Genomic DNA, 16,074 nt, shown 5'->3' on the forward strand with positions numbered 1-16,074 from the left:
GTCATTGGCTGTTTAAGATTTTATCAGGATGGGATGTAGCTCATTTAGACTTATGGCACTTGTTTGAATGTCCTTAATGGCCATCCTCTCTGCGAATCTGCATGGTTTTTGTATACACACATATGCCATGTTACATGATATTATTAAGACAGCGATATGTTTTTACCCCATCTCAAGGCTCGAGACAAAAGGTGACTGGGCTTTTGCTGCCAAGGCTCCTCAGTTTTGGAACTCCCTGCTTGAGGATCTGAGGCTTGAAGAATCAGTAACATCTTTTTAATCACTTTTTTGTTGTTCTAATGTATTTTTATTTGGGGTATTTTATTACGTTTTTTTAATTTTCTGGATCCTTTTTTAAGGTTGGTTTGGTTTTATTTTAATCTTTGCTTTCCTCTGTAAAGCACTTTGTATCATTTTTTTTAGAATGGTGCCATATAAAGTTTATTATTATTATTATCTGTGACCTGCACTGCTATCTTGATCTTTGTGCCTATAATTTCACTTTATGAAAATACTATATGTTGTCTGTTCTTAGAAACAGCAGCTGTCCAGTGCAGCCATTGAAGACCCAGTCCCAGATAACACACAGCAGCGGAGGTTATGGGAACTGACAAGAGGATATCCTTGTGTCTCTGATACAGGTTTGATACCAAGTATTCCTGTCAATACAGCTGTGCACTGTGCTTTTCAGGTTAAACTAGACATGTGCTGATGTATGAATACTACAGTACTACTATTTTTGCCAAATTATTGCAGCATACTCTGCAATATTATGTGTTAATTATTTACTTGGAGCTACAACAAATGTAAAATGTAATTTAAGCATCCAGTTCCTCAGTGGCTTACAAGACTAATATATATAAAAACATGAGCTGCTTAATTGTAAAACATACTGTATGAAAAAAATGTGTTCATTTGCTTCCAGCGAGTACAGCTTTAACAAAATAGTGAACCTTATATTCAGGCGTAAATTAAAACACTTTTGCCTGCTTTAAATCAAATGTTAATAATTTCCAAAACAGCAGCAGTGTGTTTTTCCATAATAGTACAATGGTTCATGTTCTTTGCAATGAAATAAGGCAAGCCGTGATATTTCTGATGTCTCTGCTTTTTTTGTTTTGGTGCTACTGAAGGAAATGTGCAAAGGAAATAGTTAAGTTTGGAACCCATTAAATTTTGCCAGTTAAATAATGGATTAATTGACTGTTCATTAAGCACTGTGCATTTGCTGTGTTGTGGTTTGTGACCATGTACAAGAACATCATTGTTTTGAGAGCCAAGCACAAAGGGAGCCTTGGGAGGCTGAAACTGGAGCTATGTGTCAGTCTAGTAGAGAACTCAAGGATTTGGGGGTCAGACGAAAAGGTGCTCCAAGGCCTGCTGCGCCCTACTATCGCAGCTGCAAGCCTCCGAGCACAGACATGAGAGGCCCCACTGTGGCACGAGGGTTTTACTTGGAGATGGTTTCAGCAGCTTGGAGGTGGCTAATACAGTATAGTTATCACTCTGCTTCTTGAGAGCCACAGTTGCTTTCTCCTTGTCATCACACAGGCTCTGTTGCTGCTACATTGCAATTTCTCCCCAGTCAAAGCTCTCCTTGGCAGGGCTTGAGCCTAGTGCTGAGGTCTGGTGGCAGCTGAGGCTGCGGCTCAGTCGCCCTGCGACCGGCTGCGAGTGGTGGTCTGCTATGCTTGTGCAGCATTTGAAAGTGCTCCCACTGTCTGTGGAATGCAGTGCTAGGCGTGTTGGATGAGGGGCCCCCCAAAAGGGAGAGGAGGGAAGGGGGCGGGGAACACGGAGAGAAAGAGAGAGAGGAGGGGGGTGACCTTTGAACAGTGCCGTCAGGAAGTTATGATTCAATTTTCAATTGGGGCAGTAAAACAGAGAGAAAGAGCATGGAAATAGAGGAGCGATGAAAGATGGTGAAGGAGAGAGGGAGGGATGATACAGATTGTTAGGTGAGGCCCAGGGACATAAGATTGTTAGAAGGCAGTGAAGGGTTTGTGAAGTCAGTGGGGTCGGTGAATCACTGGGGAATCGTGGGTTCTCTTGCAATGACAGCTGAAGAAAACCAGATCATGGCCAGCATTGCTTATAATTTGTCTCTGGTTCAGAAACAAGGCACCCAGTCTGACAGAGTTTTACTCTGAAAGCGTCTTTTGTGTCACAAAGTTGCACATTTTTTAAAGCTAACATTTTACATAACTGTGATGCACTATAGGTCAGGCGATCTGTAGAAGGTGAAGGGAAAGGTGGGGGTGGCAGCTCCAGGATGTTCCTCTCAAGCGTTACAGTAATGTGGACAGGAGCTTCAGGCGCCTATGAAAGGAAAGGGCTCATGTGGAGATGTCGGAGCCTTTGTTTCCAAGGAACTACCTCAACCTTTACATTTCCTGTCCTGAACTCCCACACACACGTTCATGCAAATTGGCACGCACACGCAGTGGGACAAATGTATTAGAGTGCATTCAATGTAATCAGCTCAATCTTTTGCACGTACACAGAGCCAGAAAGATATGGATGCATACTTTGGTGGTGAGTAAGTGGATATGCAAGTGTTTTGATCCGTGTGTGCACAAATGCACATTTTGTGGTTAAAAATATTCCTATAGACAATCACACCCTTCCAGGCAAGATACAGTGCCAGGTGAAGGAAATATATGTTCATATTTCATGTTATGTAATCATTGGAGTGAGTAGAAATCATTTACATGTAAGTGAATATGTAGAGTAATGGTCCAATGTGCTTTAGTTCTTGGCACATTGGAAACTTTCAAATTTATCAGTCGGATGCTTAATCCCAGTGAGCACATTGTCACTGGTTAACAGAGGACGATTGATAATAGTGTCAATCACCAGATTACCCACAGCAGTACTGTATGATCCACAGTGTCGTTTCAGTCTATCAATACTTGCATGTGTATGTGTGTGTCTAAGTGTATAGTTAGGTGCCCACTGCAGCTATGATGCCATCCCCATCTGTCAAGTGAGTATAGTAAAAGCCAAGCATTACTCCCTTGCTCGACTGGAAAACCTGATCATCGTTGCCGTCAGCATTTTATTATCTGAGGCACTTATGTTCCAGGAGACTTGATTCAGTGCCCTATTCATGACAAGCTCAGGAAAGCATATTTATCCGATGTTCAGATTTGATTTCAGTCGGCTTATGTGGCTTTTGTTTGGCTTTTGTTTGGCTTTTATAGTTAAAATGATCTGTCCAGAGGGAAAGTAAATTCAGTCAAATCGGAAAGGATGTGCAACATGTTGTGATCCCAGGGAAGTGAAAAAGCAGAGTGACAGTGTGGTGGTGGTCTATTTCTCAGAAGTACGTCGGACGCATGGAAAAATGAAAAGGGGCTAAAAGCACTGGCAGATCCTGGATGTAAGGCAATCCAATACAACCACAGTAAAAGGCTGTTGATGTAGGTTGGGCTAAATGGAGTGAGATTCTTTATGTTGCAGCCCAGGGAATGCCTCAGATCACAGCATGAGGTTTGGGCCCTGATATGATGTGGTTTGGTCAGGGATGGCGGGAGGTAGTTTGGGGCCAGGGCTGAGGAGAATGCCTCTGTCACAGCTGAAATTTGTAAACTAATTGACCACCCATACACAGCATTCCTGTCCTACATGGCCTCTCTCTCGAGACCGACAAATAAACCCAGAACTCAAGAACACCTCCACCTGACCAGGCCAACTGACTGTAGTGTGGTTAATTACATTTTCCCTTTTCCTCTCTCTCCCCGACTTTCTTTCTTGTGCTCTCTCTCTCTCTGTCTCCTGAGGCTGGTGTATTGGTCTGTGTAGTTCACCTCCCTCTGTACCCTAAGTTAAACATCCTTGTAATGTCAGACCAGCCAGACGGAAATCCACTGTGTTTGTCTTTTCTGCTGTTGATTCTTCTTGTCATAATGATTCATTATTAGTAGGCCTAGAGGCTTGTTTTCCTCTTTTGGTGAGGCTTTTCGATCTCAAATATCTCCAAATGCCTGGGTAAAAAATGTGGTGAAAGATTTTTTGGAGTAAGGTAAAAATAAACAAATCCTTTTGACCTTATTCACCACAACCCAAAAGAGTGAAAAATGACAGGGTTGTAAAATATGGCTTAGTACAGCACTGGGCAAAAGTAAGTCTGAGGTGCTGAAGCCAAGGACAAAGGTCAAATGACAACACAAGGTCGGATTACTCCCATCAGAGTGTAATCAGTATTTTATCCATGTGTCATATTCTAAAGGTAATGTGCAAGTCAGATATTTTGCTTATTTATTTGCAGGTTAGAATTTGTTCCTTTGGGCTCAGCTTTTTGGCTGACATTTCAGTTGTAGTCGGTGAGGGACTGAGCTGCCCCTGTCATTTCATCTAAAGCAGACATTGACTACAGAAGTTTGGGCATTCTTTGCATTCCTTATGGAAAGACCATAGGACAGGTACTGCATTCCCGCCTTTCTTCCTTATTTCCTCACCCTCATTAACCAAGCACTCTGCTCCTATTTTACTACCTCCGCTAAAGGCACATAGGGGTCTATCACAGTCCCCATGGCTATAGTGACATATCCGCTTTCATTCTGAGAGTTAGATGAGAATTAATACAACTCTCACATCTGTTTGTTAAATATGAAGCTACGGCTAGTATACAGTTAGCTTAGCTTAACATTAAGAAATGAAACGGTAGCCTGACTGCTACCAAAGTTAACAAAATTCATCCACAAATACCTCTAAAGCTTGCACATTAACATGGTATACCTTGTATGTTTAATCTGAAAAAAATGGAGTGCGAAAGCTAGATCTTAATTGATATGTCGATCAATATTAGCACATTGCAGATATATCAGTATTTGCGTATATGTCAGCCGATAACTGACAAGACATTGATTGTCATCATTTATAACTTGTCCACCAGAGAGTAGTGACAAGTTTATTTTTCAACTGTAAAATGTCATGCCCAGTACATTTCTTGGTCGCAAAAAAAAAAAAACAAACCTAATTTAAGAGAACCTTATCAAAAATTTTGTGTTATTTATGGGTTGTGTAAAGAAAATGAATGTTGGCAGATATATCATTATTAGCTTTTTAAAACTCTCAAATAACAATATCAGTATTTGTCTCAAAAATCCTGAATCGGCCGGGCTATATTGTAAAACCAGCAAGTTTTGGATTTACAAGATGTTGGACTATTTCTTGGCCGGGGGCAATGACTTCATAGCTTTAGCTTCAAATTTAATGGACATTTAATAGAGAGGGAGAGGGAGAGGCATCTATCTTCTCATCTAATTCTTGACAGAGAGCGATTGAGTTTATCTCCCAAAATGTCAAAATTCTCCATCAAAAAATGATTTTGATTGTCAAACTTGTGCTCCAGTGGAAATAACTGTAGTCCATTTCCATGTCACCTAAATGAAAGTGTTATGTTTCAGGTACCATTTTGGTCCTGTCTGTGAGGTCCATGTGTATGTAATGAGGTGATGTCAGCAGTCAGCTGTGAGGATGGCAGCCTAATGGAGGTATAAGGCAGAGCAGGAGGAATGTGTGAACACAGTGACAAAACCATTTATTTGCAGGCACTTCCACAGTGGGATCTAGCACCCGCAGCCCAAGTGCAACCCCAGGGAAGGCACAGCTGCATGCGAATGTTGTTGCTCCAGTCCTGCTCACTTTGATCGGCCGACATGAGAGCGGCCCTGATCTCTAGGAACACCACCCATCTTGTCTGATATTCTGAGTGCACAAACTGAGACATTCCAGACATGCAAACTGCCTGTGACAAATGATCGCCCTTTGGGTTTTTAGCTTTTGCATGCTGTGGGCTTCTTGGCACAGTGAAGCGGGTCTTCAGTAACTGGAGCGGCACCACAGAATGTGGACAAGTCCTGGTGTGGATTATTATGTTAGAGTGAGCCTCAAGGGTGGGGCTATGATTTAATATTGACCTTTTTCAGCACCGGACAGCCGTCACTGACAGGACTGTGGGGACTCTGTGTCATTTAGTGGACTGTTGACTGGATTAAATCAACTAGAATAAATCAGATCCTAGGCACAGCAGAAAACGAAGTTGGTTTCATTTTGGTTTCAAGCCATAACTGTTTGAGAAGAGACGAGTGAAAATAACATATATTACTGCCAGATTAGTCACTGCATATTAGGGGGTGATGTTGATTTTGATTGGATTCCAACTCTACTCCAATTTCTTCTGTGGTTGCATGAAATATGTCCTTTTTTAATTCACAACTGTAGTCTTGAGGTGTGCTCTATGTTTTAAAAGGCGTTATAGAAGCCCATTGATTTCTCAGTTTCATTAAACAGGCCTTGCACTATGCCATAGCTGATGTCATTCTACTGTTTCCTGTCTTTTTCCAGCTCAGGCACTCTTCCACATGCCCTCCTCCAAAGTCCGTCCAGTCAAACCCTGACATGATTGATTCTTTTACACTTCATTTGTAGCATTCATCAAAATTTCACTGAATCATGAAACTTGGGCTGACTACTGTCCAAAGTAATCTAACCACGGCAAAAGAAACGCCAGGCCCTCTTGGGACATGGATTTCCCCAGTGAACAGATGTTATTTGATATTACAAAGAGAACAAATATGCTGCATTGAAAATGTTCTGCCCCCATGCAACCCTACATTCAGAGTTTTCCCTGTAAAGTTTGTCTGATGAAGTTTTGTCACTCAAAATTTTTATAAGATTCTCATTTTGCCAAGTCTTATATTGGCACCAGAGCTGTTTGGAGGAACAATGTAGGCCTGTGAACACTGTTTTCTAGACTGCTACATTTGTATTAGGTTGCTTGATTGCAGTTGAAGTGTAAGTGGTATTTGCATGAAGTTGCCCCCTCCTCACTCCTATTTTTGCTACACTCTGGTGCAGATGGAGATTACTACAGGAAAAATACGACAGCAGACTTAGTAAGAATGCTTCCAAGATCTTAACTACTCCTGTACGTGCGTGGAAGCTTGTACATGTTCGTGTCTGCATTTGTTTGCTCATGTGTTTGAAGTACTGTTAGTAGGAAGATTGTAATCACAAATGTCATGTATGACCAGCTGTGGTGTGTCTGAGACATTGCCTGATTTAAAATCCAGACACACACCTACGAAAGAAAGGGAGTGTCATTTTTCTGTAGCAGCAGCTAACATATAAAGGTAAAGAGGGTTTCACATAAAACACACCTTTTGGGGAGGCAGTGATAATTCAGAGTGGTTTTATAGCTTTCATTCGTTGGTACTGACATAGTATTTGGTGTACGTTGTTGGTTTCAACGGGAAAAGTCAAAGCATTATGGCTGGCTTAATGTTCTACATATTGTATAATAAGGGGACACTGAGAAGTAGCAGTGTATTCATCTATTATTCCCATATCTGGACTGTGTGGAATAAGTCCTCCACGACTGTGGGTTACAATGTGGGACCAGGGAGGAAGTGTTGTGAAGGGGCTATGAGGGCGTCGCTAGGCAACAGGGTGGGCAACTTGGCGTAATGAGCACGGGGCTCAGGAGCTGTCTGCTCAGTGTTCCAGGTCCTGACAAGAACAGACAGGCTGGCCTGGGACGGCCTGCATGGAGCTGCCACCACGGCCACCTGCTCAAAGCAATCATCACCAGTGCTCCAGCCAGCCACCGATACAGCATACAGACCCAATTAAGAGCCCTGCATGTCCCCCTCCAGCCAGCCATCACTAACACTCCTGCAAGTCTGACAAGGCTGCCTTTTTTCCCCTTAGCAAATCTCTAATTAACAGCGTTGGTAGTGGTGAGGCCGGGCTGTGCAAAGCTGCTGAAAAGGGCTGGGACACAGCTCGGGTAATCAGCTTAAATACAGGTTTATTTCCTGCCCCCTGTGCCTTGCTACTTCCAGCAGAGCTTGCATTCTTTTATCTGTTTATCTCCAATTTCCTCTGACTTGTAACGTGTCTCTCGGACACACTGTCACCTCCACTTGAAGCCAGACTGGCTGCTCCTGTGATCAGATGGTTTCAGAGCAATGATCAGAGTTGGTTTTGGCAGGGCATGGCTCTCAGCAACATCTCTGTCTGTTCAATTACTGCCTTACCACCTCTTCTTCCTTCAGTCCCACCTCACTGAAGGCCTCTGATCTCAGCAGCAGAAACACTACTGAACATCTAAAAGATCAAAGATTCTCATATTGAGATATAACCTTTCATCAGATTATATTTAATCATTGTATTTTTGTAAAGAAAGTCTCCTATTAAAGATAGAGATCAATCACAAAGTTTTGGTGTTGTAACTGGGCAACACCAGATTCTGATTTGGTCAAATGAAAAAAAAAAAGAGGGGAGAAAATTATATTGTGAAATGACCTCATTACCGGAGCAGGATTAAGAGAGTTGTGTGTTCCAGCCGAGAGCAGAGGAGGCGGAGGAATTTCCTTTCAGTGGGGAGGTGTTATTGTTGGAGCCCTTTGCAGAGCCGATGGATGAAATATCCTCTTCCCCAGTTTGGGATTGACTCTTGATACAGGAGCGCCACTCGTGATTGCAGGGAATCATGCCAAATAATCTGTCTTCAGCAGACAAAAATATTATCGACTGGTTTACATTAAAATGACAACAATAGCCAAGTGAAGAGGCCAGCTGTACTATTATTGAAACATTTGCAAGTTCCTTTTATTTTTCCCCCACAAATCATACGACACAGGCCTCTAACTTCTTTTCTTGCTTGTAAGGAGAGAAAAGTTGGCTGTCATAAGGATTTCTAGAGATTTCAGCTCTTGGACTTGGATGTTGCATTTAATAAGATTTATTGGTAATGATACAGTATTGCGCTCTATATGACTGCTTAGGTACTTTGTAAGGCTTTTTGGCCAACATTGAAAGAATAGGCTGACTGTAATTTCTGGGTGTTCACTACGGAGGACAAAGTGTGAACAGTGTTTTAGTTATGTTTGTCATGACAAGCTTAAAAACATTTTACATGTTCTTTCAGTTAAAGCTTGCAGACCAACTTTTTAAATAAATATGTTATTCTATGATAGGCCTGTTTTGCTAGTTTGCAGAAATACTGTTGCTTTGAAAAACAATTTTTTTTCCTCTTTCCCATGGGTTGAATTACCCCCAAGCTAATTCAGCAAATGGGTGTAAATGTGAGTGTGAATTTCTGTGATGAGCTGGTGACTTGTTTAGAGTTGTTCACTTGTTGACCCTATGCATGTTGGGATAGGCTTCAACCCCTTTGATCCTGAACCGTTTAAACTGTATAGGAAACAGATGGATGGATAGTTCAGAGGCTAAGCAGCAGAGGGTGCTGTTTATTAGAAGGGGTGAACTAATTGCAGGATGTTTGTAAAGAATGACTGCAAGAGATACAAATAGCAAATATGTGTTGATGTTTCAGTGATGAAAAGATTTTATTTCCTTTAAAATGTTTTTAATATTGCTTTTCACTATGTATGTAATTCAGCAATCAAGATACATCTGTCTTCATGCTGGTGTATTAGATACTCAGTATAAAGTGCTACCTGTGATGGGTGATGTATTAATTCGAGCTGGGTAAACCCATGACAGCTAAGGTGTTAGATGACAAGCTTCAGGGGACTAAATCAAAAGTAACCACTTAAGCAGCACCTGGAAACACTTTTCAGATGAGATACCATACAAACACACGATTTCCTGTTCCACTGAAACACACAGCCAGGCAGCCTGCGTGCACTCAGGAGTTTATCTTTCCATCATGTATTTTTGTTCATTTTGTTTTCACTAATGGCAGTATCCATTTCTAAACGTTGATTTGTGAATAAAACACTGTGTGTGTGTGTGTGTGTGTGTGTGTGTGTGTGTGTGTGTGTGTGTGTGTGTGTGTGTGTGTGTATATATGTATGTATGTATATATGTATATATTTATAAATATACTATATATATATGTGTATGTGTATACATATATATATATATATATATATATATATATATATATATATATATATGTGTGTGTGTGTATATATATGTGTGTGTGTGTATGTATACATATATATATATATATATATATATATATATATATATATATATATATATATATGTATACATACATGTATATGTTTGTATGTTTATGTGTATATGTATGTGTGTTTGTGTGTGTGTGTGTGTGTGTGTATGTGTATATGTATATATGTATGTATGTATGTATATAAATATAGTGTGTATATATATGTATATATGTGTGTGTGTCTGTGTATGTGTGTGTGTGTATAATATCTTAAGCATTTTTATGCTATAATATTGCGAGTTGATAATTAGGTTATCTAATTCAGTAGATCTAAGCGGCTGCGTATTTTTGCTGTTTTAGGTGTTCAAGACGTTTTTTACTTTCCATAATAGTTGTGGGCCTGGGTAGGCTGAAAGCTCATTGAGTTCTCCTTTCATTGCCTACCATGCATGGAAACTTGTGTGCTGCCCAACACTGCATCTGTTCCTGTACAGGCAGTGGTTTCAGTGCAGGAGGTTCAACAAATACCTAAATGGGGAGAATTGGGTGTGGGGCTGAAAAGAGGGGAGCAGTCTAGCACCAAGCTGCACTCTTTACCTGCATTAGGTCATCGACTGAAAAAGGGTAGGGCGTCAGTCACCACCTCCAACCCCCTTCGCTCTGGTAGCCCCTCCATGACTGATTGTCCTGAGCATGCAGATTTTTTTCTGTTGTGAACAATGAATTCGTAGTACTCAGTCCCCCAGCCAGGCTGTGAGGAGAGGAGGAGAGAGAGGAGAGGAATGATGAAGGGGGGCTGTCATTTCTCCGGCTGCCCCAGGACTGGCAGTGTCTAATCTGGTGAGCCTGGTCTCCAGGGCCCTCGTCTCACTTAGCCCCTCAATATCCCTCTTTCTCTCTGTGGGGCCAGGGCTGCTCTGGATGAAATTTCAGCAGGGGTATGCCAGAATGGTTCATGGAGTTTAGCACCTTCTTTAACATAGGCAAAATAAATGACTTCTCCTAATGCTCTAATTGGTGGCAGTTTGATGATCAGGTATCACTGGCCTTCAGGGCTGAAGCACCTTGTTGTTTTGCTACAGCTGGGTGAAAGAGCCAGTCTGTACCTGTTGCTTCTAAGATTTTTTTTCAAGTAAGGAGGGAAAAATGCTTGGTAGCATGTGGTCTGTCGGTTCCTCTGAACTGTCTTTTTTCCATGAAGTCAAAGTAAATCATTTGACATTTTAAGTTAAGCCTGGCTACTGATCTCTCCTCCTCAAAATCCCTGCCCCCTGGCTGGGATCTGTGTGTGAATTGTGAATCAAATGAGTGGCTTAAAAATGCTTCAGCCTCTCTCTCTCTCTCTCTCAGCCTCTCTCACTCACTTTTTGTGTCTCTCTTGGTGTGACTGTCTAGGCTCCTTTATAGTCTGTCCATGTGGTAAAGATTTGAGAACAAAAAGAACCAGGGATGGAAAGAAGCACCCATAACCTACAGAGTGCCTCCTAACTCTTCTAAAACTCTGAAAGTCTCAAAGTCAGAGTCAGACCCCTGCTGTTCTGCTGCACCAACAGTAAGGCCCATACTGACAGACTAAATGTGTGTACTCTGCCTCACTGATCATATTGTCTCGCATATGAGACTACATCAAATACATCCATCACTCTGTAAATAGCTGATCTGACTGAATGAGCTATGAGCCAGTTTTTAACATCACTGAATGGCACAGTTTGATTCACAAGATAATCCTTTGAATTAGCCAACATAATTTTTCCCTCCTGAGGAAGACATAATTCCCATGCCAAACCTTTTAACCTGTGCCAGATTGGGCTTGTTACACTGCGTTGTATATAAAACGGGGTAAGTAAACTGAATTAATGATCAGTGAAGAAGGCAGTTCACAGACAGGCTGGGTCTGTGTCCAACAGAGGCTGATTTAGAGTTGTGGATAAAAACAACTGCTTACTTATTATCTGGGGCAGAGAACAAGAAATACTATGTACTGTACAAGTATATGACGTAAAAGAAAGTTGTCTGCTTCTTGGACAGTTAAGGATGGCATGTTGCAGATGTTTTTTATCCAAAATGCATAGTGAGCAGTCTACCTGGTCTTCCCACAAACAATTAATTTTTTGTATTGTGTAAGGGGGTCACAAGAAAGTCTAGAAAGTTGAAACCTGTCAGAGACAGTGTTCTTACTGTAGAAATAAACGTAAACCACACTATTTTGTTGCTTAACTCAAAGAATGTTCTTAGTATGCTGTTTGTAAGTAGGTTTTACGTAGTGTGAAGCAAAAACCGTTAAATGTGAAGTGAAGGACAGTGGTCAGAGGTACAGCGGTGTCAGTTTGTTATTGTACTGTATGCCTCATGGCTGCAGCATGTCACTTTCCATCACTTTCCCAGGTTAGCCCTGTGTAAGGCTTTAGGCTGGCTCGCTGTTTACAATACCTCCCATTCAGCCTGCTGCTCCTCAATGAAATTTCTATTTATAAAGGCCACTGGCGTGCAGAGAGTCATCTGCTTGTTCTGAATGAGGTCTGGTGGTTTTGACAAGGTTAGCTGGATTAAAACAGTGGAGGGGGGGTGGGGGCTGAAGGACAGGTCACAGGGGCTCATTGGGGTGAGAAGGCCACCAGGAGAAGACTGGCTGCCTGTATTGCATGTGATGGTCAATGTCAGCACACTATTTAGTTAAATGCTGGACATGTGATGAAGCTGAGTTAGCCAAACATTTACTCAAAACCCAAACTCCAGTTTTATCCCTTTAATGTGGCAGTCGTGTCTGCCCTTCACCTACACTGACGCCAAGTATGCATAGATTTCTGTTCTTTTGACGGGAAGTCAATATAATGTAAGAGCTGTTACAACCGGTCAGTAGTGTCATGCACACTGATGTAATAATTTTGACAACACTGCCCTATAGATGGCCTTATGGCCCCACCCATTCACCCAGCAAATAGCTCACAGAGAAAGAGGCATTCTCCAATCAGAGGCCAGCTGTTGTAAAAGTGAGGCGCTTCATTGCCTGGAAAATATTTTTGACTGAGTACAGAATGTTTTTGACTGATGAACAAACGAACTTAATGTCTGTTGTTGGTTTCCTTAAAGGTGCGTTATTGTGCCACAGGACCTTTTGACTAATATTGCCGTTGTGTCAAGGAAATATTTTCTGCAGAATTGAAATAGGGCAAAATAGAATGGGGAAAATATGGCAGTTTCCTTAATCCTTGCAGAGTTTTTTCCTCTTATGTGTCTTTGTTTTGATTCCTTGGTGTGTGATGGTGTATCCCACACAGTGGTGCTGCAGCCAACTTGCCCTGCTCCATTGTGCTGCTGGCCTCTCTTTGAACCTCTACAGCTATAAACATGGCTAAGTGCTCTTCATCAGAAGCAGGCTTACAGGAGGACAATACTGTGACAGGAATCTGCAGTACACTGTCCCCAGCCACGTACTGGAGCAAAAGGGAGAGGGAGACAAGAGGCTGGATGAGGTACTTGAATACAACTCAGTTACTACACCCTCTGACCCTTGCGACAAATCTAAGCAAAGATGTCTGTCAGATTCTAGGAAACACTCACAAACTACACACATACACTGTCATCATCATCATCTGCCTCCCATGTTCCTCCAACCTCAGGCTATTCTTTCCTCCAAGCAGAGTTCAGCCAAACCTAAACAGAGAACTGATCTTTCTCTCTCTTTTAATATTGAAATGGAGCCTTTTGCTGATCTCTGTAAGCTGCTGATTTGGCTTCAAAGATTTGGCCAGCTATCTCCCCAGTATCTCCCAGAAAAAACATTGTCACTGTGTGGTCAGGATAAGCTATGTTGGGATGAAGTGCAAATGAATGCCAGTGTGGTCGTGTTTGGACAATTTAGCAGGCTGCAGAGTAAAAACCCTAAAAGTCATCTAAACATAGGGACTCCTAAACCTCCTAGTCTCTCACAGTCTTGACTGAGTGGCTAGATGATAGACGGTCTCTGAGATGACTTAAGAGAGATACTACTCCAGAGTAGTGGACAGCTTTAAACAGTTGATGCCATACAAATCAGTACTTTTTCCACTTTTTGAAAGCCTTAAGTGTAACTTTGTCTTTTGATATGCTGAGTGCCCTGTTTGTCTCTCACATGTGTATTTTTGCAGTGCCCCTGCTCTGAGCTCCTCCTCTCCAGCCACAGCTCCCCTGAGCAGAAACCCTGCCACCCACACAGCTCAGATACCATCTAGTGCATAAACACAAGCATAAGGGGTCTGTCTAACATACACATATACACATATCAACACATACATATGCATATACACTCGCTGGAAGATGTTGTAGCTTAATTACTTGGTCTACATTATGTAGACACTTTGTTTGTCATGTATCAATACCTACCTAAACACCTTGTCCTCTATGATGTTGATTTTGTTGACACAAATTCACATCCTGGCCCCAACAGGAGCTATTCCGGCTCTTAGTAAGTGTTGAGACCTTCCAAGTCAGAGCAGGGTTTACTCAGATCAGAGACAGTTTCATTCAAGACTTCAATTAAGGCCTCCACAACCCTTGACTCATTTTCCAGTCTCTAATTTTTCTAATGGCTGGGACAGGAGGCTGGGAGCAGCACAGCCAGCCCTGCACTGCTCATTAGCTCTAGCACCGCCGCCCGCGCTGCATTTAACTTAATAATGAGGCCAAATTAACAGCAGCCCTGGCCTTGCTCCAGGTGCATTGTGGGTGAGACTGAGGGTTTGGAGGACCGGAGGGGGACTACCTGGCCTGCTGAGGGGGTTTAGACAAAGCAAGGCAGTAATGACTGGAAACACAGCATCTTAGGACTGCCTCCTCAGTCTCTAAATGGCTCTTTACTCCCACCCATTCACTCCACCCAACATCCACCATGTCAGTTGTGCCAGTGATTTTAAAATCTGCGGACTTTCCTCAAGATTTACTCTGCATTAATTGCTTCTCTTGAACCCAAGCATTGCCCTCAGGACTAAACCAGATTACACTGGAGAAAGAGTGGAGGGAACTGATATGTGCCAGAGCAGGGTGCTATGCAGGGTGGGGAAAGGTTGAGTGTAGATGGGTGGAGACGACATGTCCTCATCTCCACGTGTGCGGACTCTGCACAGCCGTGGTCATCCTCCAGCTTAAGCCTGTGCCAAATTGGGTGCTACCAAGAGCTAAGTGTTAACGAATCCAGGCAGCCTGGGAAAGAGTACAAGCAAACAAGACCCTTGATGAGAGACACTTTCTTTAGTCTTTATATGCCTTCACTCGTGATTAATTTTTTGTTCTGCATCATGTGCCTCTTTAGTCAACTTTTGTCTGCTGCATTCAGAGGAATTGCTACCCCTCATGCCTGCAAGTAATTTTGTATCATACATCCACCAATCAGCAAAAACATTAAAACCAGATACTGGTTTTAATGTTGTGGCTGAATGGGGCACTGCTGCATCTCTGAACCCCAGATTTTATGGTAGAGCATCCCCAGTTTGTGCTTCTCATGTATTACCATCATCTTCAAGTCAGAGCTAAGCATCTGCTTTTCCAAAAGAGAAATATCAAAAATGATGTTTGAAAAACTCAGAAAATTGTTTGACAGCACTTACTGCTGTTCTGCAGCTGTTTCCAGACTCTTCTAACCATCTGGATGAATAAATATTTGTGTTACAAAAACTACTGAGTTAGCTGTCATTCATAAATTTCCTTGCTTGTTTTGTATGACGCAAGAAAAATATAAATGTTATTTGGAATAAAAATGTATAATAGTTTAAATTAGTAAGGTAACATTTGGTATAGACAAATGTAACTTAATTAAACTTTGGAAAAAAAAAAATTTGGTTCACTATGTAGTAACTGAGCGTCAAAATTTTTCTTGCTGCCTTCTTTGTTTGAATCAGAAAAAACAGTTTAAACGGGTGGGAAATGGGTTAAAAATAATTTATTATTCGGCAGGCGGAATATTTTTTAATCCACCTGGTTAGAAGAGTCTTTGAGGATTCTGGAAATGCCTTCAGAACAGTGGTAAGTGTTCATCCGGGTCATTTCTCAAGAAAATGTATGCTCAACTCTCTGACTCAGATGTAATGGTGATAAATGAGAGGCACAAACTGTAGTTACAGTAATACTAGCGTGGCATTTTAATGTAATCTTCCTATCATATTGCAGGT

General features: G+C 41.8%; 1 protein-coding gene across 2 annotated transcripts in view; it reads left to right on the forward strand.

Annotated features, from left to right (window-relative positions):
* The window catches only part of smad6b (SMAD family member 6b), a 72,853-nt gene that overhangs the window by 1,732 nt on the left and 55,047 nt on the right, over positions 1 to 16,074 (forward strand). Inside the window, exons 3-4 of one of the 2 annotated variants that reach the window (XM_040133748.1) lie at positions 178 to 191; positions 536 to 641. In XM_040133748.1, coding sequence (XP_039989682.1) covers positions 178 to 191; positions 536 to 641 — 120 coding nt within the window. Of the gene's footprint in view, positions 1 to 177; positions 266 to 535; positions 642 to 16,074 lie in introns of both variants that reach the window. The other variant, XM_040133747.1, reaches the window with a different exon arrangement.

The sequence above is a fragment of the Xiphias gladius genome, chromosome 8 (genome assembly GCF_016859285.1).
Source record: "Xiphias gladius isolate SHS-SW01 ecotype Sanya breed wild chromosome 8, ASM1685928v1, whole genome shotgun sequence".
NCBI lineage: Eukaryota > Metazoa > Chordata > Actinopteri > Istiophoriformes > Xiphiidae > Xiphias > Xiphias gladius.